General features: G+C 41.3%; 1 protein-coding gene across 2 annotated transcripts in view; it reads right to left on the bottom strand.

Annotated features, from left to right (window-relative positions):
- wwp2 (WW domain containing E3 ubiquitin protein ligase 2) overlaps positions 1–17,990 on the bottom strand; it is a 71,659-nt gene that overhangs the window by 43,028 nt on the left and 10,641 nt on the right. For both annotated transcript variants that reach the window (XM_023397327.2, XM_023397328.2), the window contains exons 4-6: positions 17,805–17,926; positions 15,217–15,354; positions 4,179–4,257 (exon numbers count right to left, since the gene is read on the bottom strand). In XM_023397327.2, coding sequence (XP_023253095.1) covers positions 4,179–4,257; positions 15,217–15,354; positions 17,805–17,926 — 339 coding nt within the window. The remainder of the gene's footprint in view (positions 1–4,178; positions 4,258–15,216; positions 15,355–17,804; positions 17,927–17,990) is intronic.

Raw genomic sequence — 17,990 nt, 5'->3', positions numbered from 1 at the left:
GGGAGGGGGGGGGGGGGGGGGGGGTGAAAGAGAAGGCGATGAGGAGGAAAGGCAGGAAGGAGGGGAGGTGAGACAAAGAAACATCAAGATTTGCTTTGTGTTCTTTGACTCTCCTTTATATTTGGTTCCTGTGGATCACCGCACAGCTTTGTTTTCACAATTAAGGATCAGACCTATTGTTGTTCCTGACTCAGGGGAACAGGCCTGGCACACGTACCAGTGTGTACATGGGTGAAAGCAGGACACAAAAACACACACAGAGGTGTCGGAGTTGGCTACTTCTCCTCTCTGAACGCCTTCATATTTTCCAAACACTAAATATAACTTTGCTTTTCTGACAAGAACTTTTATACAAAGATAAACATGTTGGCTTTCCCTCCCCAGGACCGAGGAATGTTGAGGCCAAGTTTGGACGGCCATTAACAGAAAACCGGATTCAGGGCTGCGCTCAGTTGTTTATTTGCCACAACGAGGAGAAGAAGCAGGAGAGGAAGGAAGAAACAATCAACAGTGGTGACTTCTTGGTGCGTGTGTGTGTGTGTGTGTGTGTGTGTGTGTGTGTGTGTGTGTGTGTACTGTGCACCCAATGTGTGTGTCTCATCATGGCAGAACAGGAGTAATCTCCTCTCCTCTGTCTGTGGCGTCGGTTCCAACACAACTGGATGGAGATGTTGACTGCTTCTCCATGACAGCGGCGGTTTGGGCTCTTGGCTTAACTGTGTTTAATGCCCCCCTACAATGTTTAGAGGGAAATACCATCTGACCCCATGCAGCCACACCGCAAAGCTTTGAAATGAATGCAGCCTGCTCTACTATTTATTATCCATTCTAGCCAGTGAGAGCAGCGTCTGAAACCACATTCAGGGGGAATAACACGCTGGCACTCTGCACAAGTGCTTCAACCGACCATACTGGCACAGACTTCCTCCACTCCATTCTTTTCTTCCATTTATTTTGATTACTATTATGCCTCGGGTCTTATGGTTTTCATAAGCGCTTTGCAAACAGTGTTTCAGAAAAAGGTTACGCAAGTTTATTATTGTGCTATTATTCTTATTATTTTACCACAACGTCCAGAGATTTGAAACGAGCATTGTAATGAACTGTGCTTGATTTAGATGCATAAAAAGCTGCTTTTCCATGTGTGTCCATGTGGATGTTTCTCAGTTTAAGACAAAAGTCATGAACTTATTTAAAGTTGGTCGAGGCCTCTGCTCCAGGTCACCCCAGCCCCCTCATATACAGAGAGTCTTCAGACACCTTCACTTTTTGAGTTCATTTTAAATGTATAAAAATTTTTTTTTTTTTGCCCATCAATCCCATGATGACAAAGTGAGAATATGTTTTTAGAAATTTTTACAATTTTATAAAAAAAAAGAAAAAAAAATCTTGTATACTAAGTATTCAGACTCTTTGCTTTGGCTGCAGTCAGGTGTCTCCTGTTTGCTTTATTTATCATGGAGATGTGTCTTGAACCTGACTGGAGTCCACCTGTGGTAAACTGGACATAGTTTAGAAAGGCATAGTCCTGTGTATATAAGGTCCCACAATCCACAATGCAGGTCAGGACAAAAACCAAACCATGGAGCTCTCTGTCGACCTCTGATGAAACTGTGGTGAGACGTAGATGACGACAAGGGTATAAAACCATTTCTAAAGCACAGAGGCCTCAGTAACTGTGAAATGGAAGAAGCTTTGTCTTTCTGTCTTTGGCTACAAGACCAAGCATCAAGTCTGGTTCACACCTGGCGCTGCTCATCACACATATAATACCATCCCTATGGTGAAGCATGGTGGTGGCAGCATCATGCTGTGTGAAGGGGCTCCTCAGCAGCAGCAGCAGCAGCAGGGAGACCCTGAGTGCACACAACCCAAGACTGGTTCACCTTTCAGCACGACAATGTCCAGAAACACACATCCAGGACAGGTCTGGAATGGCTACAGGACAAGTGTCTGACTTGGCCCAGCCAAGATCCAGAATTAAAACTCATAGAGCATCTGTGTAGAGGCCTGAAGATGGCAGTTCAGACACTTCCCATTCAATCTGACAGATCTGCCAGGAAGAATGAGATAAACTGACCAACTCCAGGTGTGCAAAGGTCGTAGAGACTCATCCAAGAAGACCTGAAACTTTCTGCCAAAGATGCTTCTACAGAATCTGAATTAAGGGTCTGAAAACCTTTGTAAATGACAGATTTCAGTTTTTGATTTGATACTGATAGTTCAGGTTATTTGACGCAGAGTTGTGTGAGGTACTTATCTATTGTCAGTGTATTACCTGCAGTAGCTCCCAGTTTAGAGAAGCAGCGGGAGAATCAGCACAATACCTGAATGATGAGCTGCTGTGGACGGGGTCGTCTGCAAAAACATATTTTAGCCACTTAAAAAAAGGCCCACAGAAAAAAGCTAATATCAATTTAAATGATCGCTTTATTTTGAATATTTTCTCCATTTCATCTCACAGCCAAACAGCCCTTTCCTTTGTGAACTGTTGAACTACAGTTTTACTACACACAAGCGCAACTACAGTGCACACTGTATTACTTCACAGATCAGCTGTTTGAGTCAGACAGAGCTAAGTGTAGGTGCGCTTGTGTGTGGGAATAAGGTAGTCCAACGGTTCATAAACGGTTCCAGTGTAAAGGGCTGTTGGACGGCAGATAAAGTTGTGAAAATGTTCAAAATAAAGCGAACACTTAAACTGATGTTACCTCTTTTCTGTGGGTATTTCTTAAAGTGACTAAAACACATTTTTGCTGATCCCGTCCACAGCAGCTCATCACTCAGCTTCTCCCGCTGCTTCTTTAATCTGGGAGCTGATCTCAATCTAATGCAACTAATACACTTACTCACTTTGGCCTTCAGTGAATGGAGCGACAAGAACTGCCTCCTTCTGAACATCTCCAAGACCAAGGAGATGGTCATCGACTGTCGGAGGTCTAGGCCCACCCTTCAGCCAGTCAACATTCGAGGGAAGGACATTGAGGTGGTGCACACTTATAAATACCTAGGTGTGCACCTGGACAGTAAACTGGACCGGTCCCTGAACACAGATGCCATCTATCTGAAGGGGCGGAGCTGGCTCTTTTTCCTCAGGAGGCTCAGGTCCTTTGACGTCTGCAGTGAAATGCTGCACATGTTTTATCAGACAGTGGTGGCCAGTGTACTCTATTATGCTGCAGTCTGCTGGGGCAGCAGCATGTCAGACATGAACACAAAGAGACTGAACAAGCTGGTCAGAAAGGTTGGGTCTGTGCTTGGCAGGAGTCTGGACTCACTCAGGACTGTTGTGGAGAAACACATGCAATGTAAGATGGAGGCCATCTTGGACAATACCAACCATCCTCTCCACAACATTCTGGCAGGACAGAGAAGCAGCAACAGCTGCAGCAAACGTCTCATCTCACTGCGCTGCAGAACAGAGAGGTTCAGGAGATCCTTTGTTCCCACTGCAGTCAGGCTATACAACACCTCAGCCAAAGGAAGTGGACTGATGTAATTATTATTGTTTATTTATTATTAACTGTTTTTATTATTATCAACAATGAGCTAATGGACACATGAATTTCCCCTAGGGGATAAATAAAGTATCTATCTATCGATCTATCTATCTATCTATTACCAGGGTAATGCACTTAAACATGTACACATTCAGCCATTCATTAACAGCTTTTACATCTGTTGCTCTAATCCTCTGAAAAGATCGTGTGACTGGGACTAATTGAGCCCTCTGTCTCTACTTTTCACAGCTTTTATAAAATCAGAGGATTTACTTATTTCCTATGTTGCTGCTCTGACTAATTACCGCAAAGCAAGTGAACAAAATGATCGCTCTATGGCTCACAGATCCTGACGCGATTCTTGTCTATTCATAGATGATGGTCATGACTGTTGCCGCATTTAATATAAACACTTTGATACGTGACATAGTGTCTTTGCTATCACTCCCTGAAAGATGCTTTCATAAAGTCAAAACAATCAATGTTGCTTTTCTAAGATAGAATACGGTCAGGATAAGGCACAATACATATGTAGCTTTTTTTTTTTTTTAGATTTTCCTCTTCTTCTGTGTTTTAGTGTCGATCCATAAGAAGATATATTTGCGGTTTTAACAGTGTGTGTGTGTGTGTGTGTGTGTGTGTGTGTGTGTGTGTGTGTGTGTGTGTGTGTGTGTTGACCTGCTCTGGGATCCAACAGCACTGGGAGTCTCCTCACTCTGTGTTCTCCTCAGGTTGGGTCTGTCTGACTGAAGTATCTCTGCAAAGACACATGACATCATCATTGCACAGATATAACCAGCTGTCAATGAGAGGGTGGTGGGGCATGGAGGGGGATGGAAGGAAGGATGGAGGGGGGTACAGGCAAGAGATAGATTGAAAGAAACCAAAAACGTATGTGCTGCATTGAGACCGACATGAATCTAGCTTTTCAAACCGCCACACTCACATCCATATCTAAATGACTTGAGCTGTGCTATAGTGTGAGCCACATTGTTTCTGCAGCGTTGGGGAAAGGGCATCTGAATGTGAAGATACAGAAACACTGCTGCTCATTAAGCTCAAAGAGTCGGTGGAGACTAAAACAGTTCAGAACAGAATCCTTGACTAAACCAAAAGATTCAAGTATAATCAAAGTATAAAAAAACCCCCAAAAATTCAGTTGTGTCTGCTTTTATACCCGTTTGTGTTCATGGATCAGCAACAATGTGTAGTGTTACTAAATGGGTTGTACAGGTTACAGTAAATAATGAGATGTTGGATATTGAGGAGGAGGAGGAAATGTTATTTTTAACTTTTCTGACAGGAACATGGGAGAGACGGAAACAAGTTGAAGCATCAACATTAATGAAAAGTTGAGGATAAAAGAAGAAGACTCAGGCTCAGACTCAGAAATGAAGCAAACATTAAGAAAACGATTATTCTCCATTTTCAGGTAAATCGTTCACATTTTGTTACATTGCAGCCTTAAGCTAACATCCTTTCATTCATTTATCCCTCATCAATCTTCACTCAGTACCCATAATGACAAAATGAAAACCCTATTTTAGAGATTTTGTAAATTTATTAAAAAGGGAAGAACTCGCTTTGTTATGACACTTGACATTTAGCTCAGTTTCCTCCATTTCTCTTGATCATCTCCGAGATGTTTCTACACCTTGACTGGAGTCCAGCTGAGGTCAGTTCAGCTGATTGGACACACACCTGTCTATATCAGGTCTCTCAGCTGACAATGCAGATTACAGCAGAAACCATGAGGAGGAAGGAGCTGCTGCAGAGCTCAGAGACAGGACTGTGTCGAGGCTCCAAAACACTTCTGCTGCACTGAAGCTTCCTGAGAAGAACAGTGGTCTCCAGAAGGAAAGATTAAGAACACCTGTCAGTGGCGCTTTCTTTTTGTTTTTTCCTAAGTGTTGAAGAAAATGGTTGTTGTTTTTTAAAACAATGCTGCCTCTGGCTGACACTTTAAAGAATTCAACACAGCAGCATCAGTTTCTCTCTCTCTCTCTCTCTCTCTCTCTCTCTCTCTCTCTCTCTCTCTCTCTCTCTCTCGGGGTTTTATCACCACATTTCTGTCACACTTTGAACGGCGCTGAGGTTTCTGGTCCTCTCCAGAGCTGTGTAGAAAATGAGAAAGTGCTCATAGTGTAGCTTAGGTTTATATAAAAAAAAATAAAAAAAAACTCCAGAATAATCAAATCCATACAGACCTGAAACATGTGGAAATGGAAGTACAGTTGGTGGTTTAATAGAGACCATTCATCCTTGTATGTACTGTGCAGTCTGTGCGTGTGTGTGTGTGTGTGTGTGTGTGTGTGTGTGTGTGTGTGTGTGCGTGGTAATGGTATGCGGTCCTGGTGGTGTGAAGGAATGTGTGACTATATGCTCAGTCCCGACTGTGACTGAAAACCACAGGCCTATAACTTGCTTTTCATTAACACTCCTTTATACACACAAATGCAGCACCTTCCTGTGTGTACGACGCTCACACCAGAGCACGGCTGCCTCACACAGTGTCCATGTTTACACACATATATCCTGCTATCTAAAGTAAAGCAAACAGGTAATCTCACACACACACACACACACACACACACACACACACACACACAGAGCTGTTTTGTGGCTATGAAAGGGCTTCTTGTGGGCAGACCTGATGGACTGTCTCTTATACACATCTATAGAATTTCCAGCCATGTGAAGACACAAAAACATCTCAACTAAAAGCACAAGTAAACCACACTAAAAACAGAACAGAGCACATCTCAGTTCAGCAGCTGCTGTGGATGACTGGAAACTTCAGGTTACCTGAGTAATCCCTGTTCTCTGAGTGGTACAACAGCACATCTGAATGAATGCTATGGTGAAACACCGTCACCACTGATTAACTGATCAATTACTATTTTTTTTAAAGATCTTTTTATATGTGCAAAATGCAGAAAATATATAGACGAGGACAAAATAAAAAGGAGAAAAACGAGGCGTGAATCATGATCCCTGCCGTTTCTGTAGAATGCATCAACATGGTGAAGGGGGGGGGGGGTATTCTAAGTCAATGTACTCTGTTTATATGCTATATAATACATAAACAACAGTACAAACAAAAAATAGATAAAGAAAGAAATAAAAAACTGCTCACACATACACACACCAGTATCAACAACCAGGTTTCACTCACAGCATTATCAGCATTTTTGTCAAAGAACAAAGAAGTGTGCGAGTGTCATTTTCTTTGTTGACTACTACATATCAAAGTCTTTCGAGGTCAAGCACCGTTGCCAACTCTCTAACCCATATATGAAACCTGGCTTATTCCTGACTTCCAACTCTGCAAAACGAGGCGTTTGGCCAAAAGGGTACAGAGAGAAATGGCTAATTTCTCATAGCTGGTTAAAGAGGAGTTAGTAGAAGTTAGGCCAAGTATAGCCAACATGGGATCTGGGTAATAGCTTCTAACAACATAGATTAACTGATCACTTACTATTTTGATTGATGTGAACTTCAATTACTGCCTCACAGTTGTATGCCTCTACCAACCAGCCAAGTTGCAGGAAATACGGTCGCAATCCACACACCTTCACAATCAGTTCATCTTTGAGTCCAAGTGAATGTTTGCGCCAGATCTAAACTAATTCCCTCAGGATGGTCTTGAAACACCACATTCAAGAGGCAAAAACTGTGACCTTTGACTTTTGATGACCAAAATCTAATCAATGTATCCCCGAGTCCTAGTGAATGTTTGTGCCAAATTTCCCTCAAGGTGTTACTGAGACATCAACTTCAGACAGACAACAATATGCCTCCGGCTCTGATTGTTGCCGGCATGGAGGCATAAAAAGAGAAAGTAATGTTTGCCATCTAGACACACATGACACATGTCCATCTAACACTCAGCAATGGCAATTCAAAGATCATTTATTGTTTTGCTTTTAGTGTGTGGGCTCAAAAAGATGTTGAGCTTGTAAAGTTATTGTAGTTGTAAATCAACCTTTGTAAACCTGCAACATAAATCTGCATGAGAAATTCAAGTTTGTACATTTGTAGAAAAGATTTGTATTTGACTGAACAAATGATATCAGTGGAAAGATTACACAAAGACACTGTGGACAACAAACAAGTGTTTTTGTAAACATCTGTATTAAGGCCTGAATTTAATTTGCCCTGCCACAGTTTAATGTATATAAAACGTGAGCGCACACACACTCTGATCAGCTGATTGTAATGACGCTGCTTGTAGTGTGTAAGAGCTGCTCTGTGATTTAACAGAACACTTCATTTACTTCAGTTTCTGATCCTGCTGCTTTTTATGGTGGTAAAGACAACTCCTGGAGTCAATGAGAGAGGGAGCAGAGAAATGCGACATACGGGCTTTTTGGTCACTCCTCTTTCTCTCTCGCTCATAGGGTAACGTAACGTGTCTACTATATGTGCTCTTTTAAATTGCCCCCTGGGAAAAAATAAAGTTTATTGAATTGAATTGCTAACCAGAAATAACCTGATTCTGATTTGATTCAGGAGTGACGCCGTCATTGGAAGTACTGTATTTCTGTCTCTTACACTCAACAATTCTTTGGCACATACAGCCCAGTAATGTACAGATTCTAGCATGACATGTCCAGGATAATGTGTGTTAGTCGCTGGTGTGTCTGTGCTGCAGTGTACATGTGGCTTCTGTGAGATGGGATGTTGTGTATACATGGAGTGTGTATGTGAGCATCTAACATTTACAGAGTGAGCCAATATTCCCAGAGAAATCTTTCTCCACCCCACCCCCCACCTTTCAATACAAGGATTTGTTTGTGTGTGTATGTGTGTGTAGGTGTGTGTGTGTGTGTGTGTGTGTGTGTGTGTGTGTGTGTGGGGGTCAGAAAAGCTGCCAGGGGAAATGAGTAAAAAACGAACAGGAGGAGCGTTCAGAGCAAGAAAACAGAGCGCTTTAACACCAGCAGAAGGTAACACACTCAGACCTTTATATATTCAGGCAGTCCACAGATACCCACACATACACACACACACACACACACACACTGCTGCATGTAAATGTAAGACACATATACATGCACACCCATGAACTGACACGACAGCATCTACACTCAGTTTTATGAGTGGAGATGCTGAAAACATACACATACAAAGACAACTGGTCAAAAGTTTGAGAACACCTCCATTTCCAACTGTTATCAATGTCTCAGCGTTTCTCAAATTAAAAATCAAGGAATCACAGAATCTTCTTGTTGGACTAAATTTAATCTAAAGTTTTGACTCCTCCAGCAGCTGAACTCACTCGTGGCTTCTTTCTACATGGGAAATCGAACATTGTTCAGAGAGTTGGTCCCTGCACTGTTGCAGCGGTTACCACAGATGTGTTGGACTTGCATGTGTCTTTGCTTTCACCTTCTGTCCAGATCATCCTAAAACCAGCTCCATGACGTTTCAGTCAGACTGTTCTGGTCTTTCATCATGTGAAGCCTCCATCTGGTTCTGGTCTTCTAATTTTTTGGCTCACTATCTTACCAACCAGTCTGTCTGTCTGTTACTTGTCTTTTTCTCTCCATTCTGACAGCAATCTACAGAACTACCTCCTGTAGCACAGTACTGTCTGAATAAGTAGTAGTAGTATGAGTTGAGACCAGGACTGAACTGTTTGGTCTCAGTTCTCAGAGTCACGTCTGGAGGAAACCAGTCACCTCTCAACACCTGCCCAACACCATCCCACCAGTGAAGCATGTCGGAGGCAGCATCAGGCTGTGGGGGGACGGGGAGGCTGGTCAGGACTGAGGGAAAGATGAGCGGAGCAAAGTAAAGAGAGATCCTTAATGAAAACCTGGTCCAGGACCACAGAACCTCAGACTGGGCTGAAGGTTCACCTTCCAACAGAACACTGACCCTCAGCACAGCCAAGACAACACAGGAGTGGCTTAGCGTCAGCCCACAGTCGTCCCCATCCAGCCTGACAGAGCCTGAGAGGATCTGCAGAGAAGAACGGCAGAAAATCCCCAAATCCAGATGTGCAAAGCTCATTGCGTCAGACCCAAGAAGACTGGAGGCTGTAATCACTGCCAAAGGTGCCTCAACTAAGTCCTGAGGACAGTGTCTGAATGCTAACCCTAACCCTTTATACTAACACTATTTTTTTTTTTCTGTAAATAAATTTGCAAACACTTCTAAAATTCTGTTTTCACATTCTAATTATGGTGAAATTAGTGAAGGAAAAATGATTCTAAATGATTTATTTTCTGGATCCACTGTATACACACACAAACACAACCTCTGTCATCCTTGCCCATAAATATCATGATTATTTCAACCATTTACCTCAATTATTATTAAAGAACGATCACTTATTTTATTTGCTTTTTTAAACTTATAGTTAAGTTATAGTTCTCCGACACGGTCTGTACTGTAAATATGCTGAACTATTAAAGCTTGGATATATTGGATATATCAAAGAGTTAAAATCAAAGCCCACGTCGCTTGAAATGAAAACAACTTGTGAAAAAGGTCCAAATGATTGGTGTTACCTTTGGTTGCTGAAATTGTTTTTCTGCAGTGTTTGCATTGGACTTTTTTTTCTGTCTTTACTGAAGCTAAAATGCGCCCAAACCACAGACACAGCTTCTTCTTAGATATAAACTGCTCGGGTTGAGGCTCAGTGTCTGTGCCCGTGTCGTCCACATCACCAGCTTCACTTTGACTGAATGTGGACTAATGTTAGTTGGACGGGATGGAGGCACGTGACCGAACACGAAGTGGTATTTCATGAACACATGCATTGGGTAAAGTAACTCAATTAATTGACATGAGCGAGATTAAGACAGCGATAGGTCCAAATGTCCTTTGATACTTTTTCAATTTACTGCCCAGCTCTAGTGAGAATGCAAAGACTCGCACTCTGTACTGACATGGTTTAGAGTTTCTTTTCCTATCTAACCTAAATGTATATCCAAACCCTAAACTCGCCTCTTTTACAAGTGAAAACTTGAAAGCTTCCCACTTTACAGGAATCTGTCCTTGTGAAGCCATAGGTACTACAGCAATCACAAACACACACAAATACACACAACACACCTCCTCTTATCCTTTCTTCACATCTAAACAGTCACAAAGAGACACATTTATACAGCCCATGCTGTGGCAGGCCTTGGCCCTTACTGCTGGCCCTGTGTTCATTCAATGGACTACAGTGTGGGCTCTGTGTGGCGCTCTATGAAAAGCCTTGTGTGTGTGTGTGTGTGTGTGTGTGTGTGTGTGTGTGTGTGTGTGTGTATCTTTTTGTGTAAGTGTGTGCAGCACAGAGAGGAGATGGATACATGGACCTGGCTATGGTTTTAAAAGCAGCTTAATAACTGTGTATTTGTTAAAAAAGACACCTAGCCTTTGCTTCCAAACCATAAAGGAAGGTAAAATGTTAGCGTAGCGCCTAGAAGCGGAAAACACTGCTGACCGAGAGTCAATAAGACTGTGGAGGGTTTGAAATTCTTCCTCTGAGGGCTATGAAATGATTTTACATTGGTTTGGGAATAGTAACACATGCACACTGAAATTAAGAGTTCTCTAATGTCAGTGTTATAGTTCAGTGAATACACATTGGTGATTAGTCAATATTTTCTGCTCGTATTAAATGACTTTAAGTTCAATATTCTTGACATGTTATTCTTGGCAGTGCAGAGAAACGTCTGATACGCGATTTAAACATCCTCCAGACTCTCCACAGAAACCCAGACTTTGCTAAAATGAATAAATAATCATATGTGCTAATACTAAGCCTGTGTATATTCTCATTTGTCCAGGTCATAGTATCCTAAAGGAGTTTTTTTAAATCGAAAACAACTGGACTAGGTTATTTGTCTGTCCTAGCCTGGTCAGATGCGTACACGAACTGATGAAGCCTCTTGGATGAGAGGTGAAACGTCTTCACAGACAAATAACCTAGTCCAGTTGTTTTCGATTTAAAAAACTCCTTTAGGGTGCTAATACTAACCTTTATACAACTGGGTTCTACTGTTGTCAGGCTTGAGAAGTGTTATCTTTCACTATTCTGCTTTCTACACTTAGAGCAGGTAGAAGTAGTTCACAGAGTAGAATAGAAAAAGGTAACATAACAATAATAAATCTGAATATTCAAGAAAAAAGCTGAGAAACACTTAGAGGCCTTAATTTTAAAAAGGAACTGTGTTGCGCTGTCTGGGGGCTAAAATAGCAAAAGTGCAGTCAGAGTTTGATTTGAGTCTGTTCAGCGAATTAATGAGAAGGTATGGAGGTGTCACGGCTGAGATCAGACCAGTGATTGTTATAAAGATGGACAACATCATAGCTCCCCAAACATGAAGCCAAAACATCTCGATTGCCCCCTGGTGGCTGGCTGCAGTATAGGTCACAAACCCCGCCCCCTCCATGTTAGTGGACGGTCTAAACTAAAAGATCCAAGTACACGTCAAACACAGTTTTCCCAAAGATTGTTTCTGACGTTTTAGCTAGTTCTTATCGCACCGATGTTTGCTTATGTTTTCCTTTTTTTATGCGTCCACGCCGGCGACAGCCCGGGAGGGAGGCCTTACGTTTGTTCTCCATCCATTCGTCCGTCCGTCCCATTCTCGTGAACGTGATATCTCAATTACGCCTTGAGGGAACTTCGTTAAATTTGGTACAGATGCTCACTCAAAGATGAACTGATGAGAATTTAGTGGTCAAAGTTCAAAGGTTAAGGTCACTGTGACCTCACAAAACACTTTTCTTCTAATCAGATAAAATGATGAAGTGATGACATTCTATATACAAACAGTTGAAGGTAACCTTCACTGTGACATCATAATGTTATGCAAAAGCCATTAATCGACACTGTAACTCAGGAAGGAGACTGTGACCATATTTCCTGTAACATGGCAGTAACTAGTTTGATTTTAATTACTTATTTGACTCGTGACGTGTGAACATTAGAGACACTGTGACGAGAGAAGATCTCTACCTGACCAAAGTTCTACTCGCAGCAAGCTAAGAAAGCTCTTACCAGAAACTGGCTAAATGTAAACGCCAACCACGAACAGTGGCTGGAAAAATTGTCCAAGACATTTTCATCATGGAAAAGTTTACATATCTTTTGAGTCAGTGAGAATGTGTTTAAAAAGGAACAGTTTTTTTCCTCCTCCTGAACTTGTTTCGCGGTGTGGAAAATGTGTTTGCTCGCTCGCTCATTGCGGACTTTTAAACATCGCGGTTTGAAATTAAATGCAGCGAGGACTCGACCAGTCAAAATGTTCAGCACTGCAGACCACACCCCCCAAAGTTCCCTCCGACCAGGTACCTTTTTGGGGGTCAATCAATTACCCCGGAACTAAATTTAGACCCTGGGTCCTGCGGTGGAAACGTGCATAGTTCCTCAAAAGGTTCCTGGTTCCTGGGGAAAGTTCCTGTGGTGGAAACGCAGCTAAAGTGTTTGTTCTGTTATGTTCTTGATGTGTTGTTCTGTCAATATTCTTGTGAAAACTCAATAAAAATGTAGGTGTGAAGAAAAAAAAAAGAGTGATTTGATGCTATATAACGATGGGTTGGGCAGGAGCTCAATACTGCAGCTAAATCTATTATCAAAACTTTATCTTTTATCCACAAAGAAAATAAATCAGATAAACAAACACTGTGAAAGAGTCTGACCTTCAGTCTGTCTCCATACTTTCAATGTTCATTCACTATAAACTTAAATTATTCCTCTTAAAATGTAGCTGCAAACATTTTTTGTAATTTATCTTAATAAAAAAATATTACATTTCATGTTTACAACATGTGGCTTAACAATCATCCACAGCAGGATTTTTTTTTTCAGCGATTTTCTCACTCTAACTCTCGTTGGTACAATGACGCACACACGTTTTAATAACTGCTGTAACACACAGTGACTGCATTAGCAGCAGGATGAAAGAAACACTCATTGAAACAACTGTTTCAATTGTCCCGACAGTGACTCCTGGCAATATGGAAGCTAAACTCCAACACTGCAAACTTGGATCTGTCAAAGTACTGATTCTGGCATGATATGTCGATCATGGCAATGACACAACTTGTCATTCAAAAAAAATTGCCACTTGAGTGAATTTACTTATCGTGATCCGAAACAGTCTCTCAAGTAAAACTCCACAGAAGTATGAAGTATCCACGCAATATCGGGTCCGGTAAGCGGTGTGTGTTGTACGTGCTGACGCAGTTTGACATATCTGACTTGTAAGGGCTCGGAGAAAATCGCTGTGTTCTGTTTGCCCCGCGTTTTTTGACAATATAACATTAGAAACAATATAAACTCCTACTCGAACAGATCAAATAAAAACATAACAATATTCTATGTACAATTCTGTCACCTCATAAATAATACACTCTAACCCAGAAGAAAGACCAAACATCATTAGTCGAAAGACATGTGGGAAAGAAGTGACTTTGTAAAACTGTCAGTTTACACAAAGTAAAATCTCTTTTTTTCCCAAGCAGTAGAAAATTCTCATTACCAAACAGACACACAAACATGTGTGTGTGTGTGTGTGTGTGTGGTTGTTGGCAATATCAACAAACACTTAAGAGAGACAGGAAGGGAAAGAGTGAGAGGAGGAGAAAGTGCTGTGGTGCATTCTCTGTCTACATTTCTGTGGGAAAACAGTGTGTGCATGTTCACTTTAATTTATCTTATGTATGAAAACCTTGTATTTCCAAAATTCAGAATTGTCACAAACTGAGGAACCGCTCTTGATGTTAGTCACCTCCACATGTCATGTGTGTCGTGTTTTCGCTTGTGTCTGTCTGTTGCTTTGTGTGTTTTGTCAGCAGGATTACGCAAAAAGTACTGAGCTGATTTACACCAAACTTGGGTGAGGGATGGGGCAAAAAACCCACTACATTTTGATATGAATCCAGTTAAAGGGCCAGTCCCAGGAATTTTTTAGCACCTTCCTTAACATTGTGAGACAGGCATTTTCCTCTCAGAAATAATATTTGGATCAGACATATTATGGTGTTGTCATCTATGAGTTTTTATAATTTGGTATGTCGTTGGAGAGTCTTCGTGTGTTTGTTATGGATTACATATATATTTGTTTTCTGATCTTTAATTCAGAATATTGACAATTCAATTATTTCTTCTTGAAGGCAGTAGTGTTGTTTAAGCCTCTTCTTTTTTCAATTTTTTTTTTACTTCTTTCTCCCATTCTTTGTTGCCTTCTTGCTTCCTCCTCTCAGCCTCAGAGTGGGACGGAGTATTAGAGCCACATTGAGGGAAAAAAGGTTGTGTGCTGTTTTAGAGGGGAAATATCAGAAGCTTTAAAATGAGGAACGTGAAGCATCCTGTGAAGTTCTATTTTAGGTTCCACAAATAAGGAGAAACTTCTTCTTTTGGCTCATCAGCATCATCAGCATCATTACATTGACATTGAAAAGATTGTGAGGAAACTGAGTCTATTCTATAGTTAGACAGACAAACAGCAGCTGCCAGAAGCAGCTCAGGCTGACACTGACTGTCCTTTCACATGTTTGACTGGATGATGTAATATCCTAAAAATTATGTTTTTTTTTTTTATTCTTGTAATATTCCAACTTTATTCTCGAAATTTCAGGTTTTTTTTCATCAATGTGGCCCTGATACTCTCTCCTATCAGAGTGTATGAGTGCTTCTCTGTACATTTCAGTGTTATTACCTCCACCTCTGTCTGTGTGTGTGTGTGTGTGTGGTAAAGGCGGGACTCACTGTCTGCTGCCGTGCTGCCATTGGGCAGCGAGCCCAGATCAACAACCATGCCGTCCAGACAGACGTTGAGCTCGCCTCCCGCTACAACCAAGCCTTTGTTCTCCGTCTGTAGCACCAGACTCAGCTGGACGTTCTCCACTAGAGGGGGGAGGAGGAGCAACAGAGACACAGAGTGAGAGGATGACTGCTTGACTTTGTTGCTGTACTTTATAGTGGTTTCAGAAGCAGACGTGACACTTCTGTGTCAAGTGAAAAGTGTCCCATTGACGACTGACTAAATTGTTCCATTGCACCAAGAGCAGAAAACTGTCATGAAAACAACATGTGACAGGGGTCGAGAATTATCATCTGAATCCAGAGCTCCCTGCAGCTTTGAGTTTCAGCTCGTTGATTAACTGTCCAGCAAATTTAGTGTCTTGTTTCATTCTCTGTTTTCAGGGTTTTTAGCAATAAAGGCTAAAAAAAACACTGCGCACTACTTGCTCGACTCTTGACAGACACACTTGGCAGATATTGGCCTTACATTGAGCAGGGGGCCAGAATCACGACTCCAAATGAATGAATTTCTCCCACATTGCTGCATGTGTAATACATTCAATGACAAGCCCACCATACCAGTACCCACACCAGTCGTTTCACCCACGTGGCCACAACAACAGTTACTACAGGTTGAAATTTTAACTGTGCTTTATTTAGGTATAGTTTTAGTATCAGTTCTGTTGTAGAGGCACTGGTATCAATAAGTTCTTAACTTTTAATATCCAGCCTACGGTTAGCACCCAACATCCCATTTTAGGAATCCACAAATTTAAAATTAGAGAGGACTCGTGTCCTTTAAGATGGGAGGCATATGACAAGAAACTCAATCTGCACACGCTGACATCATAATATTCAACTTGTTCCAACACAGGATGACACAGCTTCCTCGAGTCACCGGTGCCAGTTACTTAGAACAGAAAGATTTATTTACATATCTTCAAGTTAGTCGTCATTTTGAAGGAAATATTGGAATTACAGAGAAAAGCTGGATGAGTCATTTAAATGGACTGAAGCTCAGGGCGGCGGAGTGAATTCTTCTGGAAGAATGTCATCAAGTGTATCATCACATATTTAACATACATTTCTTTGGCTTTGACTTTGGCTGTTTTTAACTGCATCCCTCACTGGCCAAAAGATTTTAGCCATCAGATATATGGATCCTGAGTTTCCTTTAAAGCAACAAGCTGAGTAAAACCATACCATCTCACTGAGAGACAGAACACACTGGAACTCCACACACTCCACACACTTCAAAAACTTGATGAGAGGTCTTTCTGACTGGGGTGTAATTGTTTTACATCATCTCTTTTCCAACTTGCAGTTATGAGCATTTAAGTCATTGCGTTTGACATTGTCTACCTGGTTGTGTATCTTAATGCATTTTTAAAAGCATTTAAATAAACACTCTGATCGCTGTTATATAAACAAATGTCCACTTGTTTGTATGAATACAAATCTGAATGTATGTTTAAATCACTGAAAATGTGTATTTCTTCTCTTAATATTTGTCTCTATTTATTTTATTTTTCTGTGCTCAGGTCTCACTTGGTCTCATCTTGATCTCACTGTGACTTCCTGATTAAATACAGCATAAATGTATAAGTGTTTCATCACTACAAAGATAAAACATTAGCAGGGTGGTAAACCAGTCTGTGGTCACTGCTGGACATTGTGTGATCTTTTTAGTCGCACAACCTTTTCATATTTTTGGAACTGTCCAACAATTCAGCCTTTGTGTTTAGAAGCAGTAACAGTAATACTCTGTGTTTGAGACGGACTGTAGTTATAGTACAATAAACAGTATTCAGGTCATTTTTCTGGTATTTAAATACTTTTCAGAATGTGACTGAGAAATGCAGCCATGTTTTGTCTCAGTTAGGACGACATCATGCTGTCAGTATCCCATAATCCATTATGGGCCAGAAAATACAAAGAGTCAATATATTTCTTGAAGTGCACAAAGCCACTATTACATGGAAATAAAGGAAGCAAGGCATAAACGTCACTGCTGTTGTATGGACATACTGACACTGTTAACATGGTGCACTGTGTGACAGCTGTCCGTGTCGTCTTCAAGGGAAAATCTCACAACCTGTGCTGTGACCCTGAGCATGTGTGTGCACTCTGAGGACAATGTCCTGGTGATGAACTTTCTGACTTTACAAGCAGCACCCAGGTGTGAGGATAGACGTGGCCTTCAGAAGCTCGAAGAAATCACTGACATAAGCCTCATCCTGCTCTGACACTCGGCTTTATATTCATACATTTATTAATTATCGAACACACTGGTTATTACACTTCAGCAGAGCAGAACAGGAAAAGTTGTATTCTAGTAGTTTTTAGATGGGACACTTCTCCTCTGTTTTCTTTTTTCTTTTGCACTCTTATATCTAATCTTATTGTCTCATTACTTTTCTTTCTTTTCCAATTCTGGATATTAAATATCTAAAGTTTCCTGTGTATGTGCTGTAAATTCATACTTGTCTCTTGTTTTTATTCTTAAACACTGTGTGTGTGTGTGTGTGTGTGTGTGTGGTGTGCGTCCTTACTCTTGCCATCATGTGTGCGCAGTGTGTCCAACAGGTCTATGGTGGCACTGCCCAGTAGCTCCTTCCTCAGGGTGTGGCAGCTCCAAAGCTTCAGATCCAGATGACTCTGAGGCGTTACATTACTGTGACACACAAGGCAACACAAACACACACACTATCAACTGAGGCCTGGGCCCAGTTTCACCA

The sequence above is a fragment of the Seriola lalandi genome, unplaced genomic scaffold (assembly GCF_002814215.2).
Source record: "Seriola lalandi dorsalis isolate HSWRI2012SDOR001 ecotype SW California unplaced genomic scaffold, Sedor1 jcf7180002055008, whole genome shotgun sequence".
Lineage (NCBI taxonomy): Eukaryota > Metazoa > Chordata > Actinopteri > Carangiformes > Carangidae > Seriola > Seriola lalandi.
This window is presented reverse-complemented; position numbering and strand designations above follow the sequence as displayed.